Source organism: Gastrolobium bilobum, unplaced genomic scaffold, assembly GCF_033153095.1.
Source record: "Gastrolobium bilobum isolate Gb01-03AN ecotype WA unplaced genomic scaffold, APGP_CSIRO_Gbil_v1 utg39748, whole genome shotgun sequence".
Lineage (NCBI taxonomy): Eukaryota > Viridiplantae > Streptophyta > Magnoliopsida > Fabales > Fabaceae > Gastrolobium > Gastrolobium bilobum.
This window is the reverse complement of record NW_026898130.1, coordinates 1-15,982: the sequence shown is the minus strand read 5'-3', so window position 1 is coordinate 15,982 and position 15,982 is coordinate 1. Positions and strand designations below refer to the sequence as shown.

At 40.6% G+C, this 15,982-nt stretch overlaps 1 protein-coding gene across 2 annotated transcripts; it reads right to left on the bottom strand.

Moving 5' to 3' along the window:
• Positions 1-6,883: 6,883 nt before the first annotated feature.
• On the bottom strand, positions 6,884-10,155 carry LOC133313015 (zinc finger BED domain-containing protein RICESLEEPER 2-like). Of its 2 annotated transcripts, none has more exons than XM_061514308.1 (3): positions 9,967-10,155; positions 9,148-9,231; positions 6,884-8,724 (listed from the first exon to the last, which is right to left on the bottom strand). In XM_061514308.1, exon 3 carries the CDS (start codon positions 8,370-8,372, stop codon positions 7,497-7,499), a length of 876 nt encoding a protein of 291 aa, XP_061370292.1. In that variant the 5' UTR covers positions 8,373-8,724; positions 9,148-9,231; positions 9,967-10,155; the 3' UTR covers positions 6,884-7,496. The 2 variants fall into 2 exon arrangements, with proteins under 2 accessions (XP_061370292.1, XP_061370294.1); XM_061514310.1 differs by having other exon boundaries at positions 6,884-8,715.
• Between the last annotated feature and the right edge of the window lie 5,827 nt (positions 10,156-15,982).

The following is a 15,982-nucleotide window of genomic DNA, read 5'->3' as shown; positions in this document are numbered from 1 at the left end:
ACCGGACCATCTAACAGTTTATACAACTCCAATCTAAAGTACTAACATAAAGTGTCATGGACAATCCCCATGCTCACTCAAATAAGGCAACACGCCCAACATCAATCTCAACAACAACATAAACATAAATAGCGGAAAACATAAACAGCATCCATATCCAGTTATGGCAGCAATACATCATAATATCATCAACTAAGCTCTAGCCTCCTGCCGCCAGAGGCATCAGTCACCATACTAGCGGAACCTGAAATAAGCATTCCCCAAACATGGGGTGAGATCTCTAAACAAGAAATCTCAGTAAGGCAAGGGGTCCTCAAAGATCTTCCACCCCAAGCTCACTTACATGTGCAATATAAGTTTAAAAGCAGTTCATCAATATCATTTCTAAAATAGTGTAATGCAGCAGATAATCATGTCATATGTGTCAATTCTATTCTACTGGCCAGAGAAATGCAGGATTTACATACGCCAAATACCCACACTAGTGCAAGACGCTACTTGCATCCACCCCGGATCACAGTCTTGTATGACGCTACATACTCAGGCTTACCGTCAAGATGGAACAACACATGCATCTTAAAAGCCATTAGACATAAAGCTCAACAACATTTGAAATATCCAAAGCATGTAACACAACATGCATATAACCATACCCCCATGGGACTTGGTGGAACCACAACATGGCTAAACCGAGGACACGAAAGCTTACCTTGCAAGCTAACACCCAAAACCAAGAGTCCACACCTCAAAGTCCAAACACAGCAGATTCACAATCTGTTATGGACCAATACTATATCAATAATAATGCACCACAAGCATATAACTTAAAGACAACGCCTTTATTTTACGTTTTACGTCTTAAGGCTCCATACAAAGTCATAAGCCCTTAATCACTTGATTCTGACTTAGTTCATTAGTTACAGAAGTTCAACTTCATCAATCTAGGGTCCATAAACCCCCATTAGCCTACTGTACACTCAACACAGCCACTGTTCTACGAAATCCCAGAATATCCGGATATTTCACGGGGCATATCTGAATATGCAATATCCGGATATCTCACTTACCATATCCGGATATACAATATCTGGATATCCAGATTCCCATATCCGAATATCCAATATCCGGATATCCAAATCCCATATTCGGATATCACATATCCGAATACTTCTCAGGCACATATCCGGATATTTCACGACAGAATGCAGAAACTGCATTTCGTGAAGATATCCTTCCAAGGTTGGGTTTTTACCGATTTTGAACACCTAAACATGCATTTATAGGTGTGTTTGACCAACCCTAACATTAAGTTATCATCTTTTAACCTTTACATGCATCAAGGTTCCATTTTTAAGCTCAAAGACTCATGATCAAAGGTGATGAAGCTTACCAAAGCTCAAACTCAGAGAAAGGGTGCTCTTGGAGTTCACACAACAGCTCCAAGGTTCTGACTTCAAGGGTGCACGAAAATACCCCCCAAGCAAGGGTCTTTCTTCACAAAGATGACTCCTTGGAGCTCCAACAACCAAGTAGAAAGCTCTCACCCTCACACAAGGCCACTCAGCCCACAAACTGTCTTCAAACAGCCCCTCAACTCAGAACCAAAGCTCTCTACACACTCACAAAGGCCACTCACACAAGGCTCAAGTGTTTGGAGATGAAGAACCCAAGCAAAAGTGACACCTTATCTCCAAAATGGTGAAGAAAACTCAATGGAACAGTAGCAAGAACAGACCAACCACCCAACTCAACTAGAGAAACTGACTGCCTAGGGTTTTGTGCCCTTAACAAGGGTATTTATAGCCACTTACCCAATTAACACACAGTATTAACTTTAATTGCTACGCTTTGCATTTTAATCCCAAACTTTGGAATATGAAACTACACATTTTTCCAAGAATTATCATATTTTTCTTATAATTTTTTGAGCACATTTCCGGTACGCGCTTTTCTAGCACCAGTTCTCAATATTTGGACTTGAAACTCGTTTTACAAGTCCTACAAATTATTCTAGTAATTATCATGCACTTGTTATAATTTTTCGGGATACTTTTTCGGTACGCATTTATACCGACTAGCAGAACCGGTATCTGCACTTTTCTTCCGAAAAACGACTTTCAGCATTATTACTCACTTACTAATATTATTAAAGCCTCATAATAATTATTAGGGTCAATTATGAAATCATTTTCTATTTTCTCATAATTTATTAATTAAATTCCTTAATTAACGGTGCAGGTTCTTACACTCCTTGTGCCTTCCTTTCTGATATTATTGTCTTCCCTACTTGTCACCTCCATTCTTCTTCCAAAACTCCTCGAAATGATCAACTTTCTTCTAGTTTTCTTCATCAAAACCTCATGGTTGAGTGTAGGGGAGACTTGGGTGGGAGTGTGACCCTTGTTTGCTGAGTGAGGTTACTGTTTGTTGGAGTTTGTAGGCTGACTTCTTGGTGTGAGTTGTGAGAGTCATTGTGATGGCATTTTGAGCTTCAAGAAGCTACCATTGTTGATAAAGGACCAAGCTTGCAAGGTAAATTCGTGGCCTTGTGAAGTCAGTGTTGTGTGACTAATTGGTGAGCTCCAAGAGCACCCCTGTTCTGAATTTGAGCCTTTGGGTAAGCTTCATCACCTTTGTTCTTGAATTTTCTTTGGAAAGAATGAACCTTGATACATGTAACAAGTGAAACTTGATAACTTAAGTGTTGGTATGGTGAAACACACTTAAAAGTGCATGATTGAACGTCTGGAAACCTTAAAAATGGGACCTTGGTTGGATATCTTCACGAAAATGCAAAACTGCATGCTATCGCGAAATATCCGGATATTGATATCCGGATATGGGGTCTTGGATATTCGGATATGGCCTCGACAAATATCCGGATATTCTGGGAATTTCGAGATGGTCATGGTTCTGTTCATACAGAATGGGATTTTGGTTTGTGAACCCATGATTGGTTAAGTTGAATCTATGTAATAATTAATCTAAGTCAGAATCAATGGGATTAAGGGCTTAAGGCTTTGGGATAAGCCTAATGGCATGAAACGATAAAGAGAATGTTGTCATTATGTCATGAACTCTTAGATTATAAATATTGATATGGTTGCTGGTCTAAACAGATTGTGATTGTGCTGTTTGTGGACCTTGAGCTAGTGTGGACTTTGGCTTGGATTTATTGCTTAGAGGTAAGCTTCTGGTCCTCGGATTGATCTGTTGCTTGTTCCACCGACCTCCATTGAAGGGTGGTTTATATGCGTGTATGCTTTTATGAAAGATGAATGCATTGATATATGCCCGAGATACGTTAATTTAACTGTTGATGTAATGTGTGAATGTGATATTGATTACTTACATGATCAGGCTGTGACCCTGGTGTGTAAGGCATAAGGCTGCGACCCTTATGTTTAGATAGGTCGCAGACGTGCATAAACCCTATCATGTTCCCTGGCCAGTCAAACCGCATTTGCATACATCACATGATTAATGAGTTGTAGTACTTGGCTTGTTGAGCAAGAAATATATTGTCATGATTTAAATGCCTTAACATGAACATGCATGGTAAATACTGTTTTTGAACTTATATTTATACTTGTAAGTGAGCTTGGGGCGGAAGAGTCCTAGAAGACCCATTGTCTTACTGAGATTTCATTTTAGAGATCTCATCCCACGTTTGGGGCACATTTTCAGGTTCAGGTACTTTGGGTCAAAAGCTGTTGGGTGAAAAATATATTATGATGGAGAACGTTCTAGTTCAGTAAGAGAAAACACTTGTGTTCTCTTACTTTCAAGCTAAGTGCGCAATTGCACGCATCAAGTAATAAAGGGACTATTAGTGCCCAGATTATCGTTCCCACGAGGATAGAACTCTAATTAATGCCTTAAACTATTTTATAAAGAATGAAAATGAAAAGAAAAGTTAGTAATCGACCTGTTTGGTCAAACGTTCCCTACTGTCTTAACAGCGTTCCTCAAGAATAGTAGGTTCAATCTGGGAGCAAATAGTTAATCGCTTTGTTATGTATGATACCCTTTTTGTTGAGAGAAGGAAAAGCAATATTCATAGGAGATTGATAGATACAAGATTGAATAAATAAAAGAACAATAACAATAGTAATAACAGTAATTAAGAGACAACAGTATGGATGGTGTGAAACAGTTTTAACAGAAGGAACGGATCCACTGTTCCATTATTAAATAGTTATTTTCTCTACTCAAGACTTAACACTTTTGTCTTTGTTCCAGTCTCATCAGTGCCAACGTTTGATTCCTCAGCTTATGGACTAAATGGCTCACAAGTTTCCATATTCCTAAGGCTCCCTTGACTCCAATAGTTACTTAGCACAGAACCTTAAAATGAACGAGGTGGTCCCTTATTCCTAAGGCAACTAGCAGTTGTTTCCACAACACTACCTTACCCCTCTGGTTAAGTTGTCTAAAATGTTAGTATTTGGGTGTCCTAGAGACAATCTTATGATTAAATAAGGACAGAGATGTAGACCTTTTTAATATTGTTGCAAATAAATAAAAGCACTCTTTATCTTGTCTCATAATTCTGTCTCGATATTAATGTTAATATATTATGAATAACTTGATAAACCCCGTGGAATAAAATAGGTATCTCTTGAGTATCTGTGATGAGATCACAATCATGAGGATTCAAGAATACCGAATGTTTATTCCTAATTTTATGTTCCTAGTCTAGAGATACTAAGAATGAGGTCAGTAATCTCGGGTAAGACTAGTACGACTTATCTACTTGTATATGGATACAAGGTATAGACCTCATGTGCTACAGATATGGAGATGTCTTAGCTAAAGTCGTGGGTGGACCTATAAGGGTATAGCTCGCACTGAACGGACCCACAAAGAGACTCTATGAGGAAATCTCACAGATAGTATCAATAGAGTAGTCTCTTCATATTGGGTATGTCTTTCCTTAAACCAAAAGTTATCACTTAGACTGTGTTCTAGAAGGCATGCTTTGACTGTATACCTCGTCTGCCTGAAACATGGAGACTCCTAGGTATGCTCTTGGGCTTGTCCTGATAGGGCACAGGGCTAGGGTGATAAGCTGAAGGGATTCGTCAAATCTCTGTGAGAGATTAGGTTATCCTTAAACCGGAGAAATCAGGATGACATATACAGTGAATCGGGAATCTATGCATAGTAAAAGAGATCATAAGATGATCCGCCTTTAGAGTCAGTAAATTGAAGACTCCTTATTTCATATAAAGCTAACCCTAAACCGCAAGAGTTGATGCGTTTCCTTACCCTAGGTTTTATGGGAAGGTAACCGAGACGAAGGGACAAACATACGGCAACCAAATATGTTTAATAGGATGATCAAATCATTAATCTAACTAGTTCTGGGACAACAAAGCATTGCTAGTGCTCTGTGTTGTCATTAGATGGGTTGTAGGCTTTGTAACACTCCGTGTATACCCGGAATATTAACATTACATCGTATTAAGCGGTGCTTAATTAAAAAATTGCGGAATATTCTTTTTCTTTTCAATTATGACGTCATTAACAATTACCAACTTGATTACTTAATCAATTTCATAAAATATCGTCTGTATGTCAATTGCAATAAGACACCTACTGAAATACCTCAATATATAGATAAAGTGTGTATCTAAATCACGACATTACATCAAGTAATCCGGACAATATCCTGATACATTATTACAACTCCAAAAGACTCAAGACATAATAATACTATGTGTCATGGACAATCCCCATGCTCACCAAATAGACATAGTAAACAACAATCTCATCATAAAACTCTAAAATTATAACTGAAGCTATAAGCATATAAACAGCATGCAAATCCAGCATCCAATCATGGCAGCATAAAATAACAGCACTCTAACTCAGCTCCGGCCTCCTGCCGCCTGAGGTCTCAACATAACCTGATCCTCAAATAAGCATTCCCCAAACGTGGGGTGAGATCTCTAAACTAGAAATCTCAGTAAGACAAGGGGTCCTCAAGGATCTTCCACCCCAAGCTCACTTACATGTGCAATATAAGTTCAAAAGCATTTATATCATTATCAGTTCCAAAAACTATGTAGTGCAACAGATATCTATGGCATGTGTGTAATTACTATCTACTGGCCAGAGAAATGTAGGAATACGTCTATTCCCTACATGTAGTACAAGGAACACCGCTTGCACCTCACTCACGGCTAGGGGTGTTAACGGGCCGAGCCGAGCAGAGCCGAGCTTTGGTCTTAACGGACCAAGCCTGTATTTAAACGTGTCAGACTGGCCTTAGCCTGTTACCTGTTACGAATATAATATTGGCCTGTGGCCTGGTTTATTTTCAAAAAATAAAAGCCTGTGTTAAGTCTGTCTTAGCCTGTTAACAAATAAAAAAAAGAGAAGAAAATTTCACAAAATTTCATAAATTCAATGTATATCCAAATAGAATATACAATCAGCAGCAATAATAATTCCACAAAGACTCATAAATTCAATGTATATCCAAACAACATAATATAAAACAAAATCATTCAAAAAGTCTACTTAACCAATAAACTAAAGTAGTACCAAATTCTGCATATCCAAAAGAACAAAAAACTACAAATTCTGAGTAAACAATTTAATATACTTATATCAACAATTTAACATATTGCGATGTTGCCTCCTCCTACATAAAAAACAAAAAACAAGTCAGATTATTTTTGACATTCAATTATAATATCATAAGATATAAGACAATTTAAATTAAGCAAATTAATACCTTCTGCTTTTTCTTTATGCCATACTTATTACGTAACCAATCTGCACCGCAAATTAATGCTTGAACTGTATTTTCTGTCAAACTTGCCCGATAAGCATCAATGACTCTTCCTCCAGCACTAAATGTTGATTCAGATGCAACTGACGAGACTGGTATTGCTAATATATCTTTTGTCATCTTTGATAAAATCTTATACTTCATACTATTGTTCTTCCACCATTCCAAGGCATCAAATGAAAGATGAGAATTATCCTCACTTATATAAACACTCTTCAAGATAACACTTCAGCTCTGACTTAACTGAATGAGTAGATTCCCTTGCACGTATCATGCTCATGAGTTGAGCAAACCCAGATTCAGAATCTTGTGAAACTTCAGTTGAGGGAGTAGAAGAGGAAGATCCTTCCACCCTAGTTCTGACATCTAAATTAGAGCAAGATTCTTGCAAATAATCATTGTAAAGGTCTTCTAAAGCTTGACGCACCTTTTCTATGTTAACGTTGGCATCAAATTCTGATTTGTAAATAAGTGGAAAACAAAGGCTCACCATTTCTAATTTACACCTTGGGTCCAAAACACTAGCAATGGCCATTAACAAATTGCATTCCCCCCAATATTTATCAAATTTCACTTTCATAAACCTTGCCATTCCTCTCATAAAATCAGAACTATCTTCAGCTGCTTTATCAATCACTACTTTGACCATATAAACTTCCGGAAGATATAAGTTTGTTGTAGGATAATCACTACCTCATATGATATTAGTAGCATGAGAGAAAACTTTTAATAAATGGCATACCTTATCAACATTTTCCCACTCTTCAGTAGATGGCAAACAATTGTAGTGTGGGTCTCTTTCCTTGTATTCTGGAAAAACTTCTTTAAATCTTGAAGCAATATCCAACATTTCATAGGTAGAATTCCATCTAGTGGGACAATCAATCACTAGCTTTCTTTCTTTTATACCCATTTGCTTAACAATGTCAGAGAAAGTCTTTAATCTTGAGTCAGAATGATTAACATATTTCACACTTTCTCTAACATTCTCAATGATGTCTTCAATCTGAGTAAGACCGTGTTGCACCAACAAATTCAATATATGTGCACAACAACGCACATGAAATAATTCCCCACCAAGAACTAATTTAGTATTTCTTGACAAAGTTCTTTTCATAGTTCTTATACATACGTCATTGTAGGCAGCGTTGTCCACAGATACAGAAAATACCTTATTTTCGATTCCCCATAATTGTGGACATTTAAGAATTGCATCTGCAACATCGACTCCACGCCTTGGAGGTGGCACTTTCACAAAACTCAAAACTCTCTTTTGTAATTTCCAGTCTGCATCAATGAAATGGCCAGTAATCACCATGTATTCAGCTTTTTGGTGGTCAGACTTCCACATATCAGTGGTGATGCTAATCTTGTTCACACTCTTCAATTGAGCCTTTAGTAATTTTTTTTCAGCCTCATATAATCCAATGCAATCATTTTTTGTTGTATGACGTGACACTTTCTCAAAATCAGGATTTGCACACTGAAACACCCACCTCCAAGCAGTATCCTCAACAAAGCTAAAAGGATTCTCATGAACCATAATAGCAGTAGCAATAGCTTCTCTCATTTTTTCATTGGAACACTTTCCTGTAGGTGAAAGGACAGGGTTCACTGCAGAACCTGAAGGCTGAAACGAAAGAGTGGTTTGAGTGCTTTCCTTCTTTCCGGATTGGGCCAATTTTTTTTTCAAGCAACTTGTTAAATGCCTCTTTAGATGGCTTGTGCTTGCTCCTGGTCCACCACGTGCAAATTTGGCTTTACAATGGTTGCATACTGCCTTGGGCCCAACATTGGGGATGTCCACCTCATGAAAATCATCCCACACCTTTGATGTTTTATGCCTTTTATTTGTGGTGTTTGCATCTACATCTTGTGTTGTGGTTCTTGTCCTTGAACATCAACATTATTAACTGTTTGTGCTACAAAACATAGCAATAAAAAAAATATGATCAGTAATTTATTGGTTGCTACATTTATCATTAAAATAAAAAATAAAAAAAAAGCAATCCGAAGCTACAAAACTCCACTGCATACAAGGGTGTCTAGCTTGTTATATGTATACATTCACACGCATAAGCTTTCTTGAAATGAACTAAATAATAATGATCAATACATGGAAACCATTCATTATATAATAAATATAATATAATATTTCACATAACTTAACCTCTTTGTTTAGAAAGTTCAAGGACAAGAGTATTATCAAGTTAAAAAGTTTACGCATGTGGTTCCAAATAATATAATATAATAGTTCACATAACAGAACTTAACCAAATAATATAATATAATACACGAAAAAATTTAGAAAGTTCACAATGGACTATAATCAAGTTAAAAAGTACCCGATGCCATGAAGTGTTTAATATCCCTCCGAGGTTCCAAATGTCTTCAACCTTTTCAGGTTTAAAATTTGCAGCTGAATCTACCTGCAAATTAGCCAAAGGGTATTAATAAACAGATGTTAAAAAAGATTCCCAACTCAATTAGAGAGGTGATCTCTCTGAACTATAATGCAAATGAACCCACTTGTAGATGAATTGTTTATTTAATGTGAAATATAAGTGGAGTTAAAGGTAATAAATTTTGAATAAGAGCAACAAATCATGCATTTTGGCTTCTCTAACAAATCATGCAGTGTTTCTATAAGTTCCAAAGTTCACAGGGATTCAGTTCATGCATCTCGCTCTCCTACGCACTATTTTCCCTAAATAATGACCCAACAAGCCAACTCATTTTGACCAACTGGCTCTAAGTAAAAAGACAATCAACCTTTTGCTATGATGTCTCCGGCTATTCATACGCAAGAGAGGAGGATACCTTGGCATATATATCATTGATTTTAATGGGTGTCGGTCTCGGTGGTTAATAGTGACAGAGAAGGGATGGTCGACGACTCGACAACGTGGTCTCTTAATTTGACATTAATGCATCTTGACATTAATCCAATGAGTCAATTATTTAATTAACTAACCTAACCAAGAAACTCCAGAACTGATATGAACGATGATACCTAGAAGGGACGCTGCGATGGAGGGCTAGAAAACAATAGAAATAAAAAGCCTAATAACGAATGCAAAATCAAATTAACAATGGTGAGAGAGTGAAGTCTAAGAAGGTCAGGAGGAGTAATCAGAATATTCAGAACTTAGAGTAAGCTATACCTTGAAGGAAGTCTAAGAAGGTCACAACAGTTCTCTGCCTCCTTCCTCACAAGCCAGCGGGAAGGAAGTCCCACCAAGAGTTTCCGGCGTGGCTTTGCAGATCTGCGTTTGTTGGGGATCGATTTGGGAGAACTTGGTTGAGGAATGAGGAGAGAGAGAACAGAGGCCAAAGAGGAAAGTTGAAATAGAGGGAGTGAGGGACGTTGTGTTGTGTCGTTGTTTGTTGTCACGTTGAAATGATTCATAAAAAAAATTAGTGGAACGACGGGCCAGCCTGTCAGGCCCAAAGGCCGGGCTTCTCCATGGAGGCTTGAGGCCTCTTAAATAAAAAGGCTTTTATGTTAGTTCAAGTTTGAGCCCAATAATGAAATAAGACGGGCCGGGCCAGGCCTAAACAGGCTGGGCCTAAGGCCCCTGACGGGCCCCTGGCCTTTTTATCAGCCCTGCCCACAGCCTGACCCTCTTGTATGTTCTACATACTCAGGCTTACCGTATAGGTGGAACACCTCCATGCATATCAACAAGGCACTAACATACAATAGCTCAACAGCATTTCCAAAACATCAAAGCATGTAATACAATATGCATATAACCATACCCCCATGGGACATGGTGGAACCACAACATGGCTAAACCGAGGACACGAAAGCTTACCTCTAAGCTAGCTATCCAATGCCACTAGCTCAAAGTCCAATCACAGCAGATCACAATCTGATATGGACCAAACATAAATCAATAACATGTACCACATGCATACAAATTAAAGGCAACGCCTTTTCATTACGTTTTCAAGTCTTAAAGCTTCTAACAAAGCCACAAGCCCTTAATCCCATGATTCTGACTTAATCCATTAAATACAGAAGTTCAACTTCATCAAATTAGGATCCACAAACCCCCAATAGCCTACTGTACACACATCACAGCTGCTGTTCTGCGAAATCCCAGAATATCCGGATATCTCACTGTCCATATCCGGATATGCAATATCCGGATATACAGATTCACATATCCGGATATCCCAAAGCCACGTATCCGGATATCCAATATCCGGATATCAGTTCGACAAATATCCGGATATCTCACGACAGAATGCAGTTTCTGCATTTTCGTGAAGATATCCCTAAAAGGTTCCCTTTTTACCGATTTTATACACCTAATCATGCATTTCTAGGTGTGTTCAACATTACCCAACAACAAGTTATCATCTTTTAGTCATTAGATGCATCAAGGTACCATTTTTAAGCCTTAAAACTCAAGTTAAAGGTTGGTACACATACCACAGCTCAAAAACAGCAAAGGGAGATGCTCTTGGAGCTCACAATCAGTCTCAAGCTACTGTCACAAGAGGATGCACGAAAATGAACACAAGATGACTCTTTTACTCAACAAGAAGACACCTTGAAGCATCAAAATGCCAACAAAAGGTCACACCCCTCAAGAACAGCAAACACAGCTCTTCAAACTCCCTCACACAGGTTCTCTAACTCAGAAACACCACCCCAATGTAGTCCCAAGGCCAACCCTCACCCTCACCAAGTGTTTAAATGGAAGAACAAGCATCAAAGGTGAATGCTTGCTCAAGAAATGGTGAAGAAGGCAAGGAAGGAGTATTTTCTTGTCAGCCTCCAAGTTACTCACGAATAGAAATCTGATCCTAGGGTTTTGTGCCCGTAAGGAGAGTATTTATAGCCCAAACACACTTAAACACACAGTATTAACTTTAATTGCTACGCTTAGCATTTTAATCCCAAACTTTGGATTCTGAAACTACATAATTTTCTAAGATTTATCATATTTTTCTTATAATTTTATGAGCAACTTTCTGGTACGCGCTTTTCAAAGCCAGTACCGGTTTCTAGCACCAGTTCTCATTATTTGGACTTGAAACTCGTTTTACAAGTCCTACATATTATTCTAGTAATTATCATGCACTTACATTAATTTTTCGGGATACTTTTTTGGCACGGATTTATACTGACTAGCAGAACCGGTATCTGCACTTTTCTTCCGAAAAGCGACTTTCAGCATTCTTAATCACTTATTATGATTATTAAGCCTCATAAATAATTATTAGGGTCAATTATGGAATCATTTCCTATTTTCTCATAATTAATTAATTAAATACCTTAATTAACGGTGCAGGTTCTTACATTCACCCCACCTTTTTAGGATTTTGACCTCAAAATCAGAAAACATACCTGTCCCGAAGTGCGGGATACCGCCAGAGAAACTCATCCTCTCGCTTCCGGAATTACCCTTCAGGAATTATCCTCGTTCAACGTGCTCTGACCATCGAAAAGATCTTGCTCCTCAGCTGCTTCTCGCCACGATCGAGAATCTCTAGTGGTCCGACGGGAGTTTTCAAGTTCTCCCGAACCTCGACAACATCTGGTTGCACCACGTGCGACGGATCTGCTATGTACTTCCGAAGCTGAGACACGTGAAACACGTCGTGGATGTTAGCCAGGTTTGGAGGCAAGGCAAGTCGGTAGGCAACAGGTCCTACTCTACCAAGAATCTGTTATGGCCCAATATATCGCGGGCTCAGCTTCCTCACTCCGAGTGCCCGACCTACACCGGTGACAGGTGAAAGTCTCACAAACACGTGCTCACCCTCACTGAACTCTAGTGAATGATGCTCAACATTAACGTAGTTCTCCTGACGACTCAGTGCCTACATCAGCTTTCCTCTGATCATCTGTCCCGACAGATGGTAAATCGGACAAGGTCCAATCCAAACAACTCTTTTTACCTCCAATCTCAGACCAACAGGTAGGAGTTCTACACCTCCTACCAAACAGTGCCTCGTAGGGTCCCATGCCCAGGCTAGCAAGGAACACACAATCACCAAAACTCTACCAATGACAGGTACCTATCCCATGCAGGGCCCTGCTCCAAGGTGCACGCCCTCGACATGTCCTCCAAGACCTGAAGGGTCCGCTCAGTCTGTCCCACAGTCTGAGGGTGATAGGCCGTACTCAGTCTCAACTGAGTTCCAAAAGCTCCCTGCAGCGCCTCCCAGAACCGAGATGTGAACTTCGGGTCCCTATCACTAATGATACTCTCGGGCACCCCGAGAAGCCTCACGATCTCGCGAACATAAAGCTTGGCCAACTGCTCTGACGAGAAGCTCACCTTTACCGGAAGAAAGTGGGCAGACTCTGACAATCTGTCCACAATGACCCAAAAGAGTCATTAACAGTCTGGATCTTAGGCCAACCCATCACGAAGTTCATGGAAATACCTTCCTACTTCCACTGCAGTACCTCAAGAGGTTGAAGTTCACCAGACGGCTTCTGGTGTTCAATCTTCACTTTTTGACAAATCAAACACTTGGACACATACACAACTATGTCCTTCTTCATTCCTGGCCACCAGAAATTCCTTTTCAGGTCTTGAAACATCTTAGTAGCACCAGGTGAACAGTAAACTGTCCCTTATGGCCCTCTGCCATAACCTCTTCGGTCAACGGACCTCGAGGAATCACAATCCGCTTTTGAAACAACAGAAGTCCATCCCCAATCCAAGACACACCGTCTTGGTTTTCCACGTAATCGAGACACTCTCTCTGCATATGCGCCTCGTGGATCTTCTCCATAAGCTCGATCCTGACTCTTACAGTCTCAATCTCGAGAAGTGCATCCTCAACAAAGAGGTCACCGTCAGAACTCAAAGTTTCACAATGACGTCACAGCGTCATCCGATTCTCTGGGATCATCAGTTATTCCCTCAATAGAGCTGACCTACCCCACAACTCTAAACCACACGACACTCAAGTGAGTTGGGTCTTATTCCATGACTCTAACCTCAACAAGACTAGCAATTATGATCAATATCCTCAGAATAACTTCATATTCTGTTCAAAGTGCTAAATCATATTCATGTTTAATTCCCCCCATACATGTTAGTTAACCAATTCAATTACATAGTAACGTACCTTAGTTCACGTACACCTGCAAAATTTCAATTTCAACAACATAATAGCTAAAAACTCTATATAACGGTATACCTCACTCTCCATGGTATCTGCAAAATTGAGAGTTAGTCAAAGGTGAAATAACATTGATTTATTATCACAGTTCATGGTACTCATTTCATGCTTAACACTACCCCTGGTGTTAACATGCCAACTACTTACGAAGCATAACAAACTCAACATAAAATCCTAGAGTCATGGAGACCACTCAACTCACAAGCTACTTGTACATGCACTGCCCCGCATATACAAGATCATACGTGGCCTTGCCACCAATTCTAAGTGTTACACACTCAGTTTCCCTGAAGAGAATTTCACATCCTCCAACAGAGCACCATCACGTTTAAGTAATGGCGTAAGGCCTCTTGCCTTACAACAAAAATGACCGATGCTCCCAAGGAGACACGTTCAGTCGAAGAAGTCTTTCGCTGAAAGATCCTCAATATGCTTCTTCAGCTCTGCCAACTCCGGTGGCGACATCCGGTATGGAGCTAAAGAAATCGGCCCCACACCAAGCAACAGATCTATGGAGAACTCTATCTCCCTCTGTGGCGGAAACTCAGGAATCTCCTCCAGAAACACCTCGAGGAATTCCCTCACCACAGGAATGCCAGTGAGATCCTCCTGTGTCCCACTCACCAAACCTCCCAACAAGACATATCCGAATGCCCCTGCTCGCCAAGCTCTCTTGTCCTGCAGCAATAAAAGGCGAGGAACTGGCTGTGCAATCACACGGAGACATCACCACTCCCTAGGCACAACAAACAATCAATCAATCATCTATTGGACAATCCATCCACACCAAGGATGATTTCCAAAATAGCCATCGGCAACCCTATTAGATCTACCGAGAAGTCACAGCCCTCCCACTGAAACACGACATCTCGATGTACAGTGGTAGCATCACATATTTCTCCGGCGGCGGTAGTCACCCGCAACGGTGGAGAAAGCACAGACATGGGCAACTCAAGCCCCAAAGCAATCGGGGTAGCAACAAACGAATGCGTAGCCCCGGAGTCAAACAATGCATCAACAGCAACACCACCAATAGACACAGTACCTCTAACAAGGTTCGGAGCGCGGTCCGACTGCTGGCTATCCAAGGTGTACACACGCCCAACAGGAGGTGGCACCACAGGTGCCGAAGTAGAAGCCATCGAAACCATCTGCAAAGGAACCGCCTGAACAGCTGCAGCTTTCGCCGTCGACGACAGACAGTCTCTAGAGAAGTGGCCCTCCTTGCCACACTGGAAGCAAACCAACTGCCCTGAAGCACAACGTCCCACATGCTCCTTTCCACATCCCGAACATCTCGGAGTGGAAGGAGGCCAAGTAAAACTCCCTTGCTGTGAAGCAACCCTCTTGAACTGACCAAACGCCTGCCTAGTCGCCAACTGTTTACCCTTGCCCTTCCCAGCAAACCTCTTGTCCTTCCAGGACGTAGGAACAGGAGTGGAACTAACAGTCCCCCTGGTCTCGTCGACCATGGCCCTCTTGGTCTTACTCGCTATGCAGACATCCTCAAGTCCTTACACTGCTGAACCAGTGTACCAAAGTCCCTCGAAGCAGCTCCAGCAATATGCTCAGCAATCACCTCACTAAGTCCTCTGCGGAACTTAGCAGCTAGAAACATTGGAGTAGGAGGAACCATCCGGAAGTGCGCAAACTTCACCAGCTCATTGAACTTGGCCAGGTACTCGTCAAGATAACATCGAGCCCCGAACCAATCTATCAAACTCCCCCTGCTTCCTCTCCCGTGCATCATAAGGAAACTATCTGCCCAAAAAGCACTCCTCAAAGAATGGCCATGTCACGACACGACCCTGCATCTCAAAAGCATGAGAGGTGTTCGTCCACCACTCGTGGGCATCGCCCTCCAGCATGTAAGTCGAGAACATCAGCTTTTGTGGGTCTGTACACTGCATGACCCGAAATACCTTGTCCAGCGACTCCAGCCATCTCGCAGCAGCAATAGGATCCAAAGACCCCTCAAACACAGGTGGCTTATGCTTCCTGAAAGCATTCAGTCGACGATCTATC

Excerpts from the sequence above, each read along its gene's own strand:
- LOC133313015 (XM_061514308.1), bottom strand. The coding sequence starts at position 8,372 with ATGAGAGAAGCTATTGCTACTGCTATTATGGTTCATGAGAATCCTTTT.